The sequence below is a fragment of the Mustela lutreola genome, chromosome 10, assembly GCF_030435805.1.
Source record: "Mustela lutreola isolate mMusLut2 chromosome 10, mMusLut2.pri, whole genome shotgun sequence".
NCBI classification, from domain to species: domain Eukaryota; kingdom Metazoa; phylum Chordata; class Mammalia; order Carnivora; family Mustelidae; genus Mustela; species Mustela lutreola.
Window position 1 is genome coordinate 8784344 of NC_081299.1, and position 12966 is coordinate 8797309.

The window sequence follows — 12966 nt, forward strand, 5'->3', positions numbered from 1 at the left end:
AGCCCGATGCAGGGCACGATCCCAGGACCCTGAGATCATGATCTGAGCTGAAGGCAGAGGCTTAACCCACTGAGCCACCCGGGTGCCCCTGGAGCCCATTTTTGCCTAGAGAAACAATGTTTTAGCCACCAGCTTCTGAATTTCTTTCTTTTTTTCCTTTAATTAGTGAGTGGACTCATTTCTCTAAAATTATTTATGAAAATTATATACTTTTTTCCTAGAGTTACAGCTGGCTAGACTGCAGGAGCTGGGATTCAGCGTGGATGATTGCCGCAAAGCCCTGTTTGTGTGCCAAGGTATTTGCACCAGGGTTTTCATACCTGTTGTTCATTTTGACAATATACTTGCTTCCTGTCCCATCCCCCCCATACCCACAAGGTAACTGAGAGAGCCAGACTGTATTTTGACTCCCCTCCATGGTTTTCTGTGCGCTGAACATGACCTTGGGCAGGGCTTAGTGAGGAGCAGCAGTATTTCATAGGGGATGAAAACTTGGGCTCTGGAGCTGATGCTTCTGATGTGTGCCGTGCTGCTGTTTTGATTACTCATTGGTGATTCGGACAAGTCACTTAGTCTCTCTGTACCAGTGCTTCCTTATCTGAAAAAAGAGGATAGGAGGACTCCCCTTGGAGGTTTGGTATAAACAGGCAGTGTCTCCAGAGCACCACGGGAAAGTGCCTGGCACCCAGCAGGTGCTCTGATGCTCGTGGCCAGCGCTGCTGGCAGTCATGGTAATGGTGCTGATGCGGAGAGTCAGTGCTGCTGAGCTCCCGTGTGCCTCATCCTGGGTTTTCTTGTGGGATCTTCATAGCCCTTTGAGGTGGACATCACTGTCACTGCTTCAGATAAGGAAAATGGCTCAGATAGGTAAACTGGTCTGAGGTCACCTGTTAGTGAGGGGCTAAGATACACGGAAAGCCAAGCCTGCCTGTGTTCTTTCTGCTGCAGCAGAGTCCCTCCCACCTTCCTCTCTGTTGCCATATTTCTTAAAACAGGAAGGTAAAGCAAAGGCTGCATTTTTTTTTTTTAAAGATTTTATTTATTTGACAGAGAGAGATCACAAGTAGGCAGAGAGGCAGGCAGAGAGAGAGGAGGAAGCAGGCTCCCTGCTGAGCAGAGAGCCCGATGTGGGCCTCGATCCCAGGACCCTGAGATCATGACCTGAGCCGAAGGCAGCGGCTTAACCCACTGAGCCACCCAGGCGCCCCCAAAGGCTACATTTTTTTCTCGTCTGTGCTTATATGTACGTTTCTCCACTTCTTTTTTTTTTTTTTTTAAGATTTTTTAAAAATTTTATTTATTTGTCAGACAGAGATCACAAGTAGGCAGAGAGGCAGACAGAGAGAGGGGGAAACAGGCTCCCTGCAGAGTAGAGAGCCCGATGCGGGACTCGATCCCAGGACCCTGAGATCACGACCCGAGCTGAAGGCAGAGGCTTTAACCCACTGAGCCACCCAGGCACCACTACTTCTTTATGTATTATATATAGCCATACGTATGTATATGTATATACGTATAATATCATGTATGTTGGCAGATTGTAGTACAAATACAATTAATTGTGTAGCCTCTTTACAATACAGTTTTATTGACTACAGTCGCAATATTATTGCAGTGTACTTAATACCATCATCTTCCCGTATCATTAAAATTATTTGTAAACATTGATTTTTTTTTCACATTGACCTAATGATATATTTTATTTTATTTTTTAAAAGATTTTATTTATTTATTTGACAGAGATCACAAGTAGGCAGAGAGAGAGGAGGAAGCAGACTCCCCGCTGAGCAGAGAGCCTGATGTGGGGCTTGATCCCAGGACCCTGGGAACATGACTGGAGCCGAAGGCAGAGGCTTTAACCCACTGAGCCCCCAGGCACCCCGATCTATTTTATTTTTATTTTTTAATTTAATTTAATTTTTTCAGTGTTCCAAGATCCATTGTTTACGCACCATCCCCAGTGCTCCACGCCATACGCGGCTCCTTGATACCCACCACCAGGCTCACCTAATGATACATTTTAATTTAGCTCTTCTTTGCTTTTCATTCTTTAAATATTGTACACAGTTCTGTAATACATATTTTTTTGGTATGAACTTCCGTCTGTATCTTTTAGTACTTCCTTATAGAGAGACCTTGTAGGATAAATACTGGATCCAAGGGTGTAACTATGTTTTTCAGACTTTTTATTCCATTTGATAAATCTTTTTCTAAAACGTACCAGGCCGAACTCCAGCCAATTCGGTGTGAAAATGCTGGTCGTACAGCACATTTCTTCACATTAACTATTATTGTTTCCTTCTGAAAAAAAAGGGAGACAGATTTAGTTATCTTGCATTCCTTAGCTTTGTTTTCACCTAGACGTCACACTTCGTTAGTTTAATTAACTTAATACCCCCAAGTGTTTACATTTTCTATTTTTCTTCTTTAACACAACATTTCTTTTTAATTTCTTTCTTTCTTTCTTTCTTTTTTTTTTTAAAGATTTTGTTTATTTATTTGTCAGAGTGAGCACAGGCAGACAGAGTGGCAGGCAGAGGCAGATGGAGAAGCGGGCTCCCACTGAGCAAGGAAGCCTGATGCGGGACTCGATCCCAGGATGCTGGGATCATGATCTGAGCTGAAGGCAGCGGCTTAACCAACTGAGCCACCCAGGCGTCCCTCTATTTAATTTCTAGGAGCGTTTTTGATTTTTATTAATTTTTATTTCTTTAGTAGCTAAGGTGTCATTCTTTCCATCACAAAAACAATAACAGCAACTATTATCAGTAGAGCCTTTGATATGTGCCAGGCTCTGCTCAGAGGAGAACTTTACATGGGCTTGTCTGTTTCCTCCTTGTGGTAGCCCTGTGAGTATGTGCTGTTGGGCACAGACACCAAGTAACTTGCCCAAGATCCAGCATCTTCTAGGTGCTGGAATCAGAAGCCAGGCCACCTTCTAGAGCATGTGCCCTTAACCACTTACCCCTGTGTTGTGTACTGTCCTCTAGTAATTTATAGATACGGGGTTGCATTGATTTCCTTTCCTTTATAGCTTTAGCGATCTGGCAGTGTTGGGGATGCGAGTGGCTGTTAATTTAACAGCGGTATTACACACGTGCCCTTCTCATTGCTCTTTGTTCTCAAGGAATTCCTGATCGGTGGAGAAGACAAAGTCATTTGAGAACAGTCCCAAAGTAGCACATCAGTACAGGCAAAACTACACAGTGAAGATTACATACTTCCTAGAGTGACATCTAGAATTTGGATCCTGTCTTTTCTTCTCCTCTCCTCTCCTCCGACAGATGTCATAGTAGAGGAGGGATGGCTCCTGGAGGCGTTTCGAACCAGATCATGAAGGGTGGTGAACTTGAGTGGAAGGTGTGCAAAGGGGCTGCGTTCTATTTGCCTAGAGATAGAATTCCTATGCTAGTTTTTTTCTTCTTTTCTAAGACTGAGAGTAGGTACATCTTGGGAGCGGGAGCCTCTTGGGCTGTCCAGTAGGTCCCTAAAAATGTTTCCTCAGTGAGTTGCTTGAGTAGCTGTGCAAGCTGGCTGAACTGATGGCCTTTAAATTTTCTTGAAGGCCAGCTGAAGAAGGCGGCAAGTTGGTTGTTTAAGAATGCCGAACCTCTGAAGTCTCTCTCCCTGGCATCGAGTGGCCGCGAGAGCCAGGGGCCCGTGGCGGCGCGGCTGATCTCCGGGGTGGAGGTGAAAGCCGAGAGCGTGTGCATCTGCTTCATCGATGACTGCATGGACTGTGACGTCCCTCTGGCTGAGCTCACCTTTTCCCGTGAGTGTTTTCCCGATGTTCAGGCTCATCTTGAAGATTTGCCATGATTGCCGAGTTATTTGGAGCCCGTTGTGTGTGTGTGTGTGTGTGTGTGTGTGTGATATTCATGCTCCCCACTTAACAGTATGGGTGAAATTCAGCTAATGGTTTTACATCTGTTTTTCATTATTTGTATTTTAAAGAGATGTGTATTTATTTGCCATATGTGGCCTTCAGCCTCTAGTTTGGGAATAATATACATTGTCATTGATGAAATTTCTGTTCTATTAACAGCTCTAGCTAAATAATTCCTGATGTCTCCGTTTTGTTTATCTTTTTATATATGTAAAGCCTGCAATGAGCCCTGTTATTGGAGGCACTTAAAAGATAAGCTCAGAAAATGCTCTGCCCTGTGTATGTTTGAAAGGAAAGCACACGGAGTCTTACTAGAACGTTCACCTCACAGTGTCCCCCGTAGGGCGCTGAGAGCTCTCCTTCAGTAGCAGCGGGGGTGAGGGGTCGAGGACCTCCTCCTCGACCGTGTCGTCACAGGCAGTGTTGGATGGGGCTTCGGTGGAGAATCCATGAAAACCTCACCACTGGGTTTACTCTCAATTTTCTGCTGTTGTGACCTTGCCAGAGTCTTTTTCCTTCAAGGAAAATTCCATCCTGGGGATTGAGTTAGACCTTTGTACACGGGAGAGGCTTCCTTTTCCCTGTGCTCCAAGGCCCCACCAGGGCCACAAGACTGAGAGTGATAGCTGGGATTCTGATGGAGAATCTTTTCTGCGGGGAATAATTACTTCTTATTTTTCTACGGTGATCTTAAAATTTTGAGCTAATCTTTGTCAGGACATAACTGCTCTTACCAGTCTGCCTTCTGATTTTTAGGCATTCAGGACAAAGTAGGTTTTTTATATTCCTACAGACTTGAGATACACAGAGACACCCGGGTGCTGGGGCTGGCCTGGAACAGGAAGGAGGCAGAGAAGGCCTTTGCCTAAGGCACAACATTGCAAGGGGTACCAGAAACTCAGGAATTAGGACAAATAACATTAAAAAAAAAAAAAAGATTTTGGGACGCCTGGGTGGCTCAGTTGGTTAAGCAGCTGCCTTAGGCTCAGGTCATGATCCCAGCGTCCTGGGATCAAGTCCCACATCGGGCTCCTTGCTCGTCAGGGAGCCTGCTTCTCCCTCTGCCTCTGCCTGCCATTCTGTCTGCCTGTGCTCGCTCTCTCTCTCTCTCTGATTAATAAATAAAATCTTAAAAAAAAAAAAAGATTTTATTTATTTGATAGAGAGACAGTAAGAGAGAGACTACAAGCAGGGGCAGTGAGAGAGGGGGAAGCAGGTTTCTCCTGAGCAGGGAACCCGATGCAGTGCTCGATCCCAGGACCCTGGGAGCAGGACCTGAGCTGAAGACAGATGCTTAAGGACTGAGCCATCCAGGCTCCCTGACAAATAACATTTTAACACAGTGTTAAAAAAAAAAAAAAAAAAAAATCAGGGGTGCCTGGGTGGCTCAGCGGGTTAAGCCTCTGCCTTCAACTCAGGTCGTGATCTCAGGGTCTTGGGATCGAGCCCCGCATTGGACTCTCTGCTCAGCGGGGAGCCTGCTTCCCATCCTCTCTCTGCCTGCCTCTCTGCCTACTTATGATCTATCTGTCAAATAAATAAATAAAATCTTTAAAACAAAAAATCAGAATTCATGCAGAAAGCCCATGATGAACAAAATATCAAGATTTCGTGCGCTTTCCTAGGGGGTCATCGGTATCAGCTGTGTTTAACGTCCATCCATCTCTTCACTAAAACCTCAGCTGAGAAAGTTCGCTCTGGTTTGCTCTTGCCCCACGGCTGCTGTAAGGTGTGCTTTCTTCGCAGGTGTGACCTTCCTGCAGCAGGCACGAGCTAGCCCCGAAGGCTACGCCCACTTCACCCTCTCCGGCGACTATTACAACCGCGCCCTGTCAGGTCAGTCCCTGCACTTGTGTGATCGTGGGGCTAAAACCCACACTTCAGTATGTGCCTGAGCCTATTTCTACCTAAATTTTGCCGGAGGGAAAGGGGGCGGGGCCGAGCAGGGAAAGGTGAGACACAGGCGACTAACTAGGCACAAAAGATGGAGATTTTTCTTTTTTTCTGACATATCTGATACATTGCAACTGAGTTACATACAAAGAAGTTTTTCTAGTTAACTCCATTTGAGACTGGAGTTTGGCTCATTCTAGAACAGGGAATGGCTCAGGAGCGAAGGATCATTTGTCTGGCCCTGATGGAAGCTAGATTTCAAGGGAGATTTCTGCCCGTAAGCATTTTATACTTCAAGCATCCTTCCTCCTTGCTGGACCTTTTCCACTAGAGGCATCCCGAGTCCGGGATTGTGTATAATGTGCCACACCCTACTCCCTCAGGCAAAACATAGCTGATCAGAGCAGGCGATCCTTCTGGAGACATAGAACCTGGGTAATACTGCAGAGCATTTTCAGGTTTCTTTCCTTCCGCTGGGACGACCAAGGTAAGGACCCATATACACAGACATTCAGGAAGCGGGGGAAACCAGGGCTGAGCAGTTTGAGTGTGAAGTTCTCTGCTGTAAGGGAGTGCTTAGTAGGTGTGGGCAGAGTAGAGCTGCACAGCCCAGGGCTTCGGCCTCAGAGTGACTGCTCCCTCTGATTTTGCTGGAGACAGAAGCATCATTAATTGTGCTGCTGCTGCAGATGGTTCTAGAGCACGTGCGGCAATTCCTTTTGTATGTTAGTTAGCGTTTTTCTCTCCTTGTTCTGGATTCACTTTCTAAGAGTGCTAGCACTCTGATTTCCCAGCTGTTCAGCAAGTTTAACTTTAGAATATTGATCCGAGTCTTACTAGGTGAGAGAGACTCTCGCGGGGCATATGGAAGCCATTTTTCTGAGATTCATGTATTTTCCCAGAGCAAATCTTGCTTCCTTTTATAGTTACGCGAACAGTCAGGTCACTAAGTGCTGAACAGTGCTAGGAGACAAATGTACCTGCTCGATGCTATGTATCCGATTGGGTTCCTCTTGGTCATTCACCTGATCTGTGGCTGACGGAGTATAGCTCGAAAACTGTTAAAAATGAGCTGTCTTGGGATGCCTGGGTGGCTCAGCTGGTTAAGCGTCTGCCTTCAGCTCAGGACATGGTCCCAGGGTCCTGGGATCAAGGCCCGCGTCCGTCTAGCTCCCTGCTCAGCAAGGAGCCTGCTTCTCCCTCTGCTTGCCGCTCCCTGCTGTGCTTGCTCGCTCTTTCTGCCTTTCTGACAGGCAAATAAATAAAACCTTAAAAAAAAAAAAAAGAACTGTCCTGAAAAGTTGAGTCTTTTTTTTTTTTTTTTAAAGATTTTATTTATTTCTTTGAGAGAGCGAGAGAGAGTACAAGCAGGGGAGCAGCAGAGGGAGAGGGAGAAGCAGGCTCCCAGCTAAACCAGTAGCCTGATGCAGGGCTCAATCCTAGGACCCCCGGATCATAAGCTGAGCCGTAGGCAGATGCTTAACCAACTGAGCCACCCAGGTGCCCTGAAACGTTGAGTCTTTAAAACCACAGAGAGGTACCATTTTTCTTGTCCAATAGCCTGACAAAAATTAAGTGTGACACTGCTGTGAGCCACGGAACTTTAACTTCTTGCCATTAGAATTTTAAGTTGGTGCAGCCACTATGGAAAACACTCTGACATGTAGCAGGGTTAAGTATGAGCATTACACTTCTTCTAGGTCTGTACCCCAGAGGCTGTCTGGCCCGCGTGTGCTTGGAGACAAGCAGGAGACCTCATGGTGGTGGTTCCTCCTCATAGCTATAAAGTGTGGCCTCGAGGGAATGTTTCACAGCAGTAGAACGAATACGTAGATTGCGGTGTATCCCTACGTGGATTACAGTTCACTGGGGAAAGTAACTGTGCCACAGCTACGTAGCACGGTCATGAGTGAAGCAGAGAGGCACGCGGTTGGGCAAAAATAGAAACTTACAGATGAACACGTATGGCCGGATTCCATTTATGTAAAGATCCCCAGTAGGTCGAACTCACCAGTATGTTCTGAAGAAATACATGTGTGTTGAAACTATGAAGGGAGAGCAAGGAAGTGATGAAAGCTGCAAGCTGATGTTTACGTGGGGTCGGGTGGGAGGGGCTGGTGGGAAGCGAGCTGACACGGGACCGTGGCACTCGGAGCCTCCCAAGGACCATATAGTTTTCTGTTTCTTAAGCTGAAGAGTGGCTGCATGGGGCTTATGGTAATTTTGTTCTTTAAACCGTACATAGACATTTTCATACCTTTTGTACTAATGACATTTTAAGATTAGAAATTTGAAAAACTTAAATTAATGTATGTCCAGTTATGCTGTACTTACTTATCCAACCAACGGATTCTTGTTGGAAGTGGGAGAATCCAGTTAAAGGGTTACTTAAGCTGCACTTAAGCAGTACTTTTCCATTCTGAGTCCGAGACTCCTTTCTCCATCTTGAGTGGATCAAAAGCAGGTCGTGCCTGCTCTTTAAGAAAGAGGGCGCATATGCTCTATGCCCTTCTCCCTCCCACCTCTGGAAGAGCGTGTGGGGCCCGTATGTGTCCTTCCACTCACGTGTCCTCTAGACAGCACAGACGTCGGTAGGGTAACCTATCGCTGAAGATGGTGCTTTCACTGTGAAAGCACATTGGAAATAGAAAGCTGTTAAGCTGCGGTTTGTCTTTGCTGAGCGTTTGTGAACAGCGTTCGCCCGTAAGCTCTCGCTATCTGCCGAACAGATGTCTTATTTCCTGTGTTCTTTTAGGCTGGGAGCCGTTTATTGAGCCGTGGCCGTGCTCCGTATCCTGGCAACAACAGGCAGCTAGTCGTCTCCATCCTCCTCGACTGAAGCTGGAAGCCAAGGCCAAGCCTCGTTTGGATATCAACATCACCTCTGTGCTAATTGGTGAGGAGAAAGTTGTCCCTAGAAGATCGGTACCTTTCTGTACATAAGTCGCTTGTCCAGAAGACTGTTAATCCTGGGTTGGCAAATACCTAGGCCCACACTGGACATCACTTACTCACCGTGGCTGCTTTTCTGATAAACTCGAACATGGCCTCATGGTTCTTTTCAACTCATTGCTCCAGAGCTGGGGTCCCATATTAATGCTTTCAGTGATCAAGCAAGAGCTCAGACTGTTTGGGAAACAGAACACTCTCTCTGTTCAGGATGAACTCTCTTCCTGACGATGCTTGGCCACAGGTTTTTCTTAAATGTCCTAGGAGTGAGTTTAGATTCACTTCTTTCAGGCTACACACACACAGAATAATTCTTAGAAGGTACAGTTTTGACCTGGTCTTTATAATAGGTTAAGTTGCCTGTACTGTGTCCCATCAAGTTATCATGTTGACCTGACTCTGAAAATCACTGGGCTGAAGGGTTACCACGCTAGCGATGCGTGTTCTGACCATTTCTTTGAAAACAATGAAATGTATGTTCCCTGATTCCATGTGGTGAGTCGGAACCCCTTGATGCTTATGCTTACATCGGCTTGGAGAAGAGTAATGTCACGTACAAACAGGTACTGCCTGCCTTTGCCATGACAACCCACACTCACTGTTTGAGTTCGTGATCTACATGACCTGGTTTTTGGTGCTACTGTAGTTATCTGAGTGATAACACTACCACACATCTGGACTTTCTTCAGTGTATGTGGTCTTGACTATCCATTGGCTTATTCCACATCAGAATAAGATGAAGAGATTGTATAGTGAAATGAGACCATAAGTTTATTGATCCCCAAATTTTATTTATTTATTTGTTAAAGATTTTATTTATTTACTTGACATATAGAAATCACAAGTACACAGAGAGGCAGGCAGAGAGAGAGGAGGAAGCAAGCTCCTTGTTGAGCAGAGAGCCTGATGTGGGGCTCGATCCCCGGACCCTGGGATCATGACCGGAGCCGAAGGCAGAAGCTTTAACCCACTGAGCCACCCAGGCGCCCCGATCTCCAAATTTTAAAACCACTGTCTTACATGATCAGATTTCGTTCATTAAATTTGCCTGGATAATTGATCTCATGTTCCTTCTGTACTGTATTATTTTGATCCTGTATTTTTTCCTATATCATGTATTCATCTGGAAGTTTAGATAAAGTTGAGGGTAGCATTTTAGAAAGCTACAGTAAAGAACTTACTTTGAATGAAAGAATTTTGTTGATACTTCTTATGAGCTTGAGACACCAGAATGTCTTCCAAAAGGCATTCTTGTCTCTGGTAAAGCTACTGTTGTTTTCTTTCTTTTTTCTTTTCCTCTCCAATTCCTTATTCCTAATACTGTGCGGGAACCCAGAAATATTACTGTGACCTCTTCGTATTGAAATAAATCTTACCTATAGCTAACTATTGGAACTGAAAACCAAAAGCCAGTAGTTTTTGTTCTAAAAAATATCATACCTTAATTAGTAGAAAAGGCCTTTATCCAGGGGTGGTACATCATAATGATTTTGTTAACCTGCCCATCCCCTTATATTTCTCCTCTCAAAACCATAAAACCATTCCTGGAGATTGTCAGCTAGATTTCAGCCTCCTGAGATGGGTGGTGTGTGTGTGTTTGTTTGTTTGTTTAAAAAAGCCTCCTCACTGGCTTTTGTGTCTTGAAACCCTGTCCCTTAGCATGGCATAGCATACTCTTCGCAAACTAATTCTCTCTTCTAGGCTGCTTTGCTGTGTCCCCAATATGTTGGGCCAGAGTCACAGCAAAGTATTCAGTGTTTCCTAAAGTACTGTGTACTTTCATGTCTTTGAAATCTTTGTGTATGCTGTTCCCTTGGCCTGAAATATCCCCGCACTCCTAACCCCATTAGTAGGGGTCCCCACATCTCTTAAGATTCCTGTGGATCTCAGGACGCCTGGGTGGCTCAGTTGGTTAAGCAGCTGCCTTCAGCTCAGGTCATGATCCCAGCATCCTGGGATCGAGTCTCAGACTCCTTGCTTGGCAGGGAGCCTGCTTCTCCCTCTGCCTCTGCCTGCCACTCTGTCTGCCTGTGCTCGCTCTCGCTCCTCTTTCTCTGACAAATAAATAAATAAAATCTTAAAAAAAAAAAAAGATTCCTGTGGATCTTGGTGTGTACTGTCCCACTTCTGCCAAAGCAGAATAAATCTTCCCCTGTCCCGTGCTCCTGTAGCATTTCATTTATGTCTTTGTTTTAGCTCTTTCCACATTATGGTTTTACGGCGATGGTTGTTTGGCTAACATTGATTTCTTCCAGTGGAGCATGAGTTCTCCAGGGCACAGACTTTCTGAGAACCCAGCATAGTGCCTAGTATGCAATTAGGCATTCAACAAAAGCTTGTTTTGCTAAACAGAAATTAATTTGACTTGAACCCTCAACCTTTTCTATTTCCGTACTTAATATCTTTGGGGAATTCTTTCTAGATCAGTATGTAAGTACCAAAGAATCGTGGATGGCGGATTACTGTAAACAGGACAAGGAAATGGATTCAACCACATCAGAAGACTGGATGGGCTCTTCAGTGGATCCTCCATGCTTTGGACAAAGTAAGATTTTTCTCTACAAATGTGTGAGTAAATAAATCACTGTCGACCAACACAGCCATGTTCCTTCAAGAAATCCAAATAGAATCATCATTTTCTGTGAACAAACCTGTAGGAAATTCTGACTATCTTCTGTAGTTCTGTTTTAATCTTTGCAGGAGACATTTTTCTGGCACAAAATACTGAACTTTTAATATGGGCTGTAATTCCACCTTTGTGGGAGAGAAAAGATCTGCGACGTACAATTTTCTAAATTCTGGCAACATTGCATATGAGCTGGTACGCCTGAAACACATCAAGATCAGGCACTGGCCAGTGTGTTTAACTTGGCGAAACTTTCCAGTTGATTTGGACTTTTTGACTGGATTTTAAAAACTATCTTTTCAGTTTTCTAAATCTAGAGGTACAGAGTTTGGATATATTCTTGAAGGGAGGGCAGGCAGGATCCCATATGGAAGAAATTGTTAAACAAGAGGGCTCCGTATTGTTCATAAAGTAGAAAAGAATTGAATACCCAGCCTTTTGAAGAACGAGCAGTCCGTTTGTTCTCTGTTAATGATGTTTTCTTTCCTTATTTAATGCCTCACCATGGAGCTCTGATTTCCTTAGAGCTGGGAGATTGTGGCGGCCAACCGCGTGGTCCTCAGTTGTTCCACAAGCCATTGTCCTCCAAATGCGACTCAGCCCCAACTCTTTCAGTGCAGTTTCTTTGGGGAGTCCTGGCTGGACTTCACATGGCTCATGAATGCTTAAATATTCCATCTGGTCTGCAAACATGTCACGGGAAGATGGATTTTCTTAGTTTGTGAAGTATTTGAACTGGTTCGTCTCTCCTCAGGGTATAGAAGTAGACTCTCTATCTGCCATGTACTTCTGGAAGGAGGGACAAGGAAGTGTCAGCTATGTTTGCTCTCTGTATTCCCAGGTTGTTGCTTTTGAGTCTCAAGGTCATTGCTTAGGAGCTGGGCTGTTCAGATATCATCAGCCTCAATTCTGGCTCCTCTGCTAACCTTCCCAATTTGTGTGTTGAAAGAATGGAACAGTCCACCCAGAAGACTCTCAGTGATCTTTGTAATATATAATGTGTCCTAGAGAGTATGTTTTGGAAATTATTATTCCTGCAAGGGGAGCTTAAATCCAGACTCAGTGTAAACACAAGGATGGCCTAATCTTCAGGATTCCGATGAAGGATTTTCTTTTGTCTCCACCCCTCCACCTTTTTAAAAAGACATTTTCTCTTACTTACGCTTGCAGAAATAAATCTTTTTAATTAGACAAGAAGTGAATATACCTGAATTTCCAAACCTCTTTTCCTATTCCTGGGCATCAGCACGTGTGGCAGATGGGATCATATTCTTTTAACAGGTCTACTAAATTAATTGTGGGGTGTTTGTCTTCAAAGTCGGTGGACGTGAACCTTCTTGAACCGATCACATCTTTCAGGTCCTCCTGTCACATGAACATTTAGTTACGTTCCCTCCCCCCCAAATGTGTGCATTTCATTCAGGCCAGCTTCAAAATGAGCCCTTGAAATAGAGATTCTTAAAATGAAATTCAGCCTAAGGGAGCTGCTGATTTCTCACTGTTCCTTTAGCAGGGGAAAGAAAACAGTGGCCTCATTTTTGACATCATTGTTGGCTTTGTCCAGGAAGGGCCGAGATTCTGCAGGTCGACCTGGATGGCGTTGGGCCCTTGT

At 44.8% G+C, this 12966-nt stretch overlaps 1 protein-coding gene across 9 annotated transcripts in view; it reads left to right on the top strand.

The window, feature by feature from the left end:
- The window catches only part of VPS13D (vacuolar protein sorting 13 homolog D), a 252478-nt gene that overhangs the window by 83615 nt on the left and 155897 nt on the right, over positions 1–12966 (top strand). For all 9 annotated transcript variants that reach the window (XR_009345222.1, XR_009345221.1, XR_009345223.1 and 6 more), the window contains 5 exons: positions 222–296; positions 3566–3772; positions 5633–5722; positions 8535–8675; positions 11151–11273. Coding sequence is in view for 6 of the 9 variants with exons in the window: in XM_059136730.1 (XP_058992713.1) it covers positions 222–296; positions 3566–3772; positions 5633–5722; positions 8535–8675; positions 11151–11273 (636 nt within the window). In the remaining 3 variants the exon portion in view is untranslated. The remainder of the gene's footprint in view (positions 1–221; positions 297–3565; positions 3773–5632; positions 5723–8534; positions 8676–11150; positions 11274–12966) is intronic.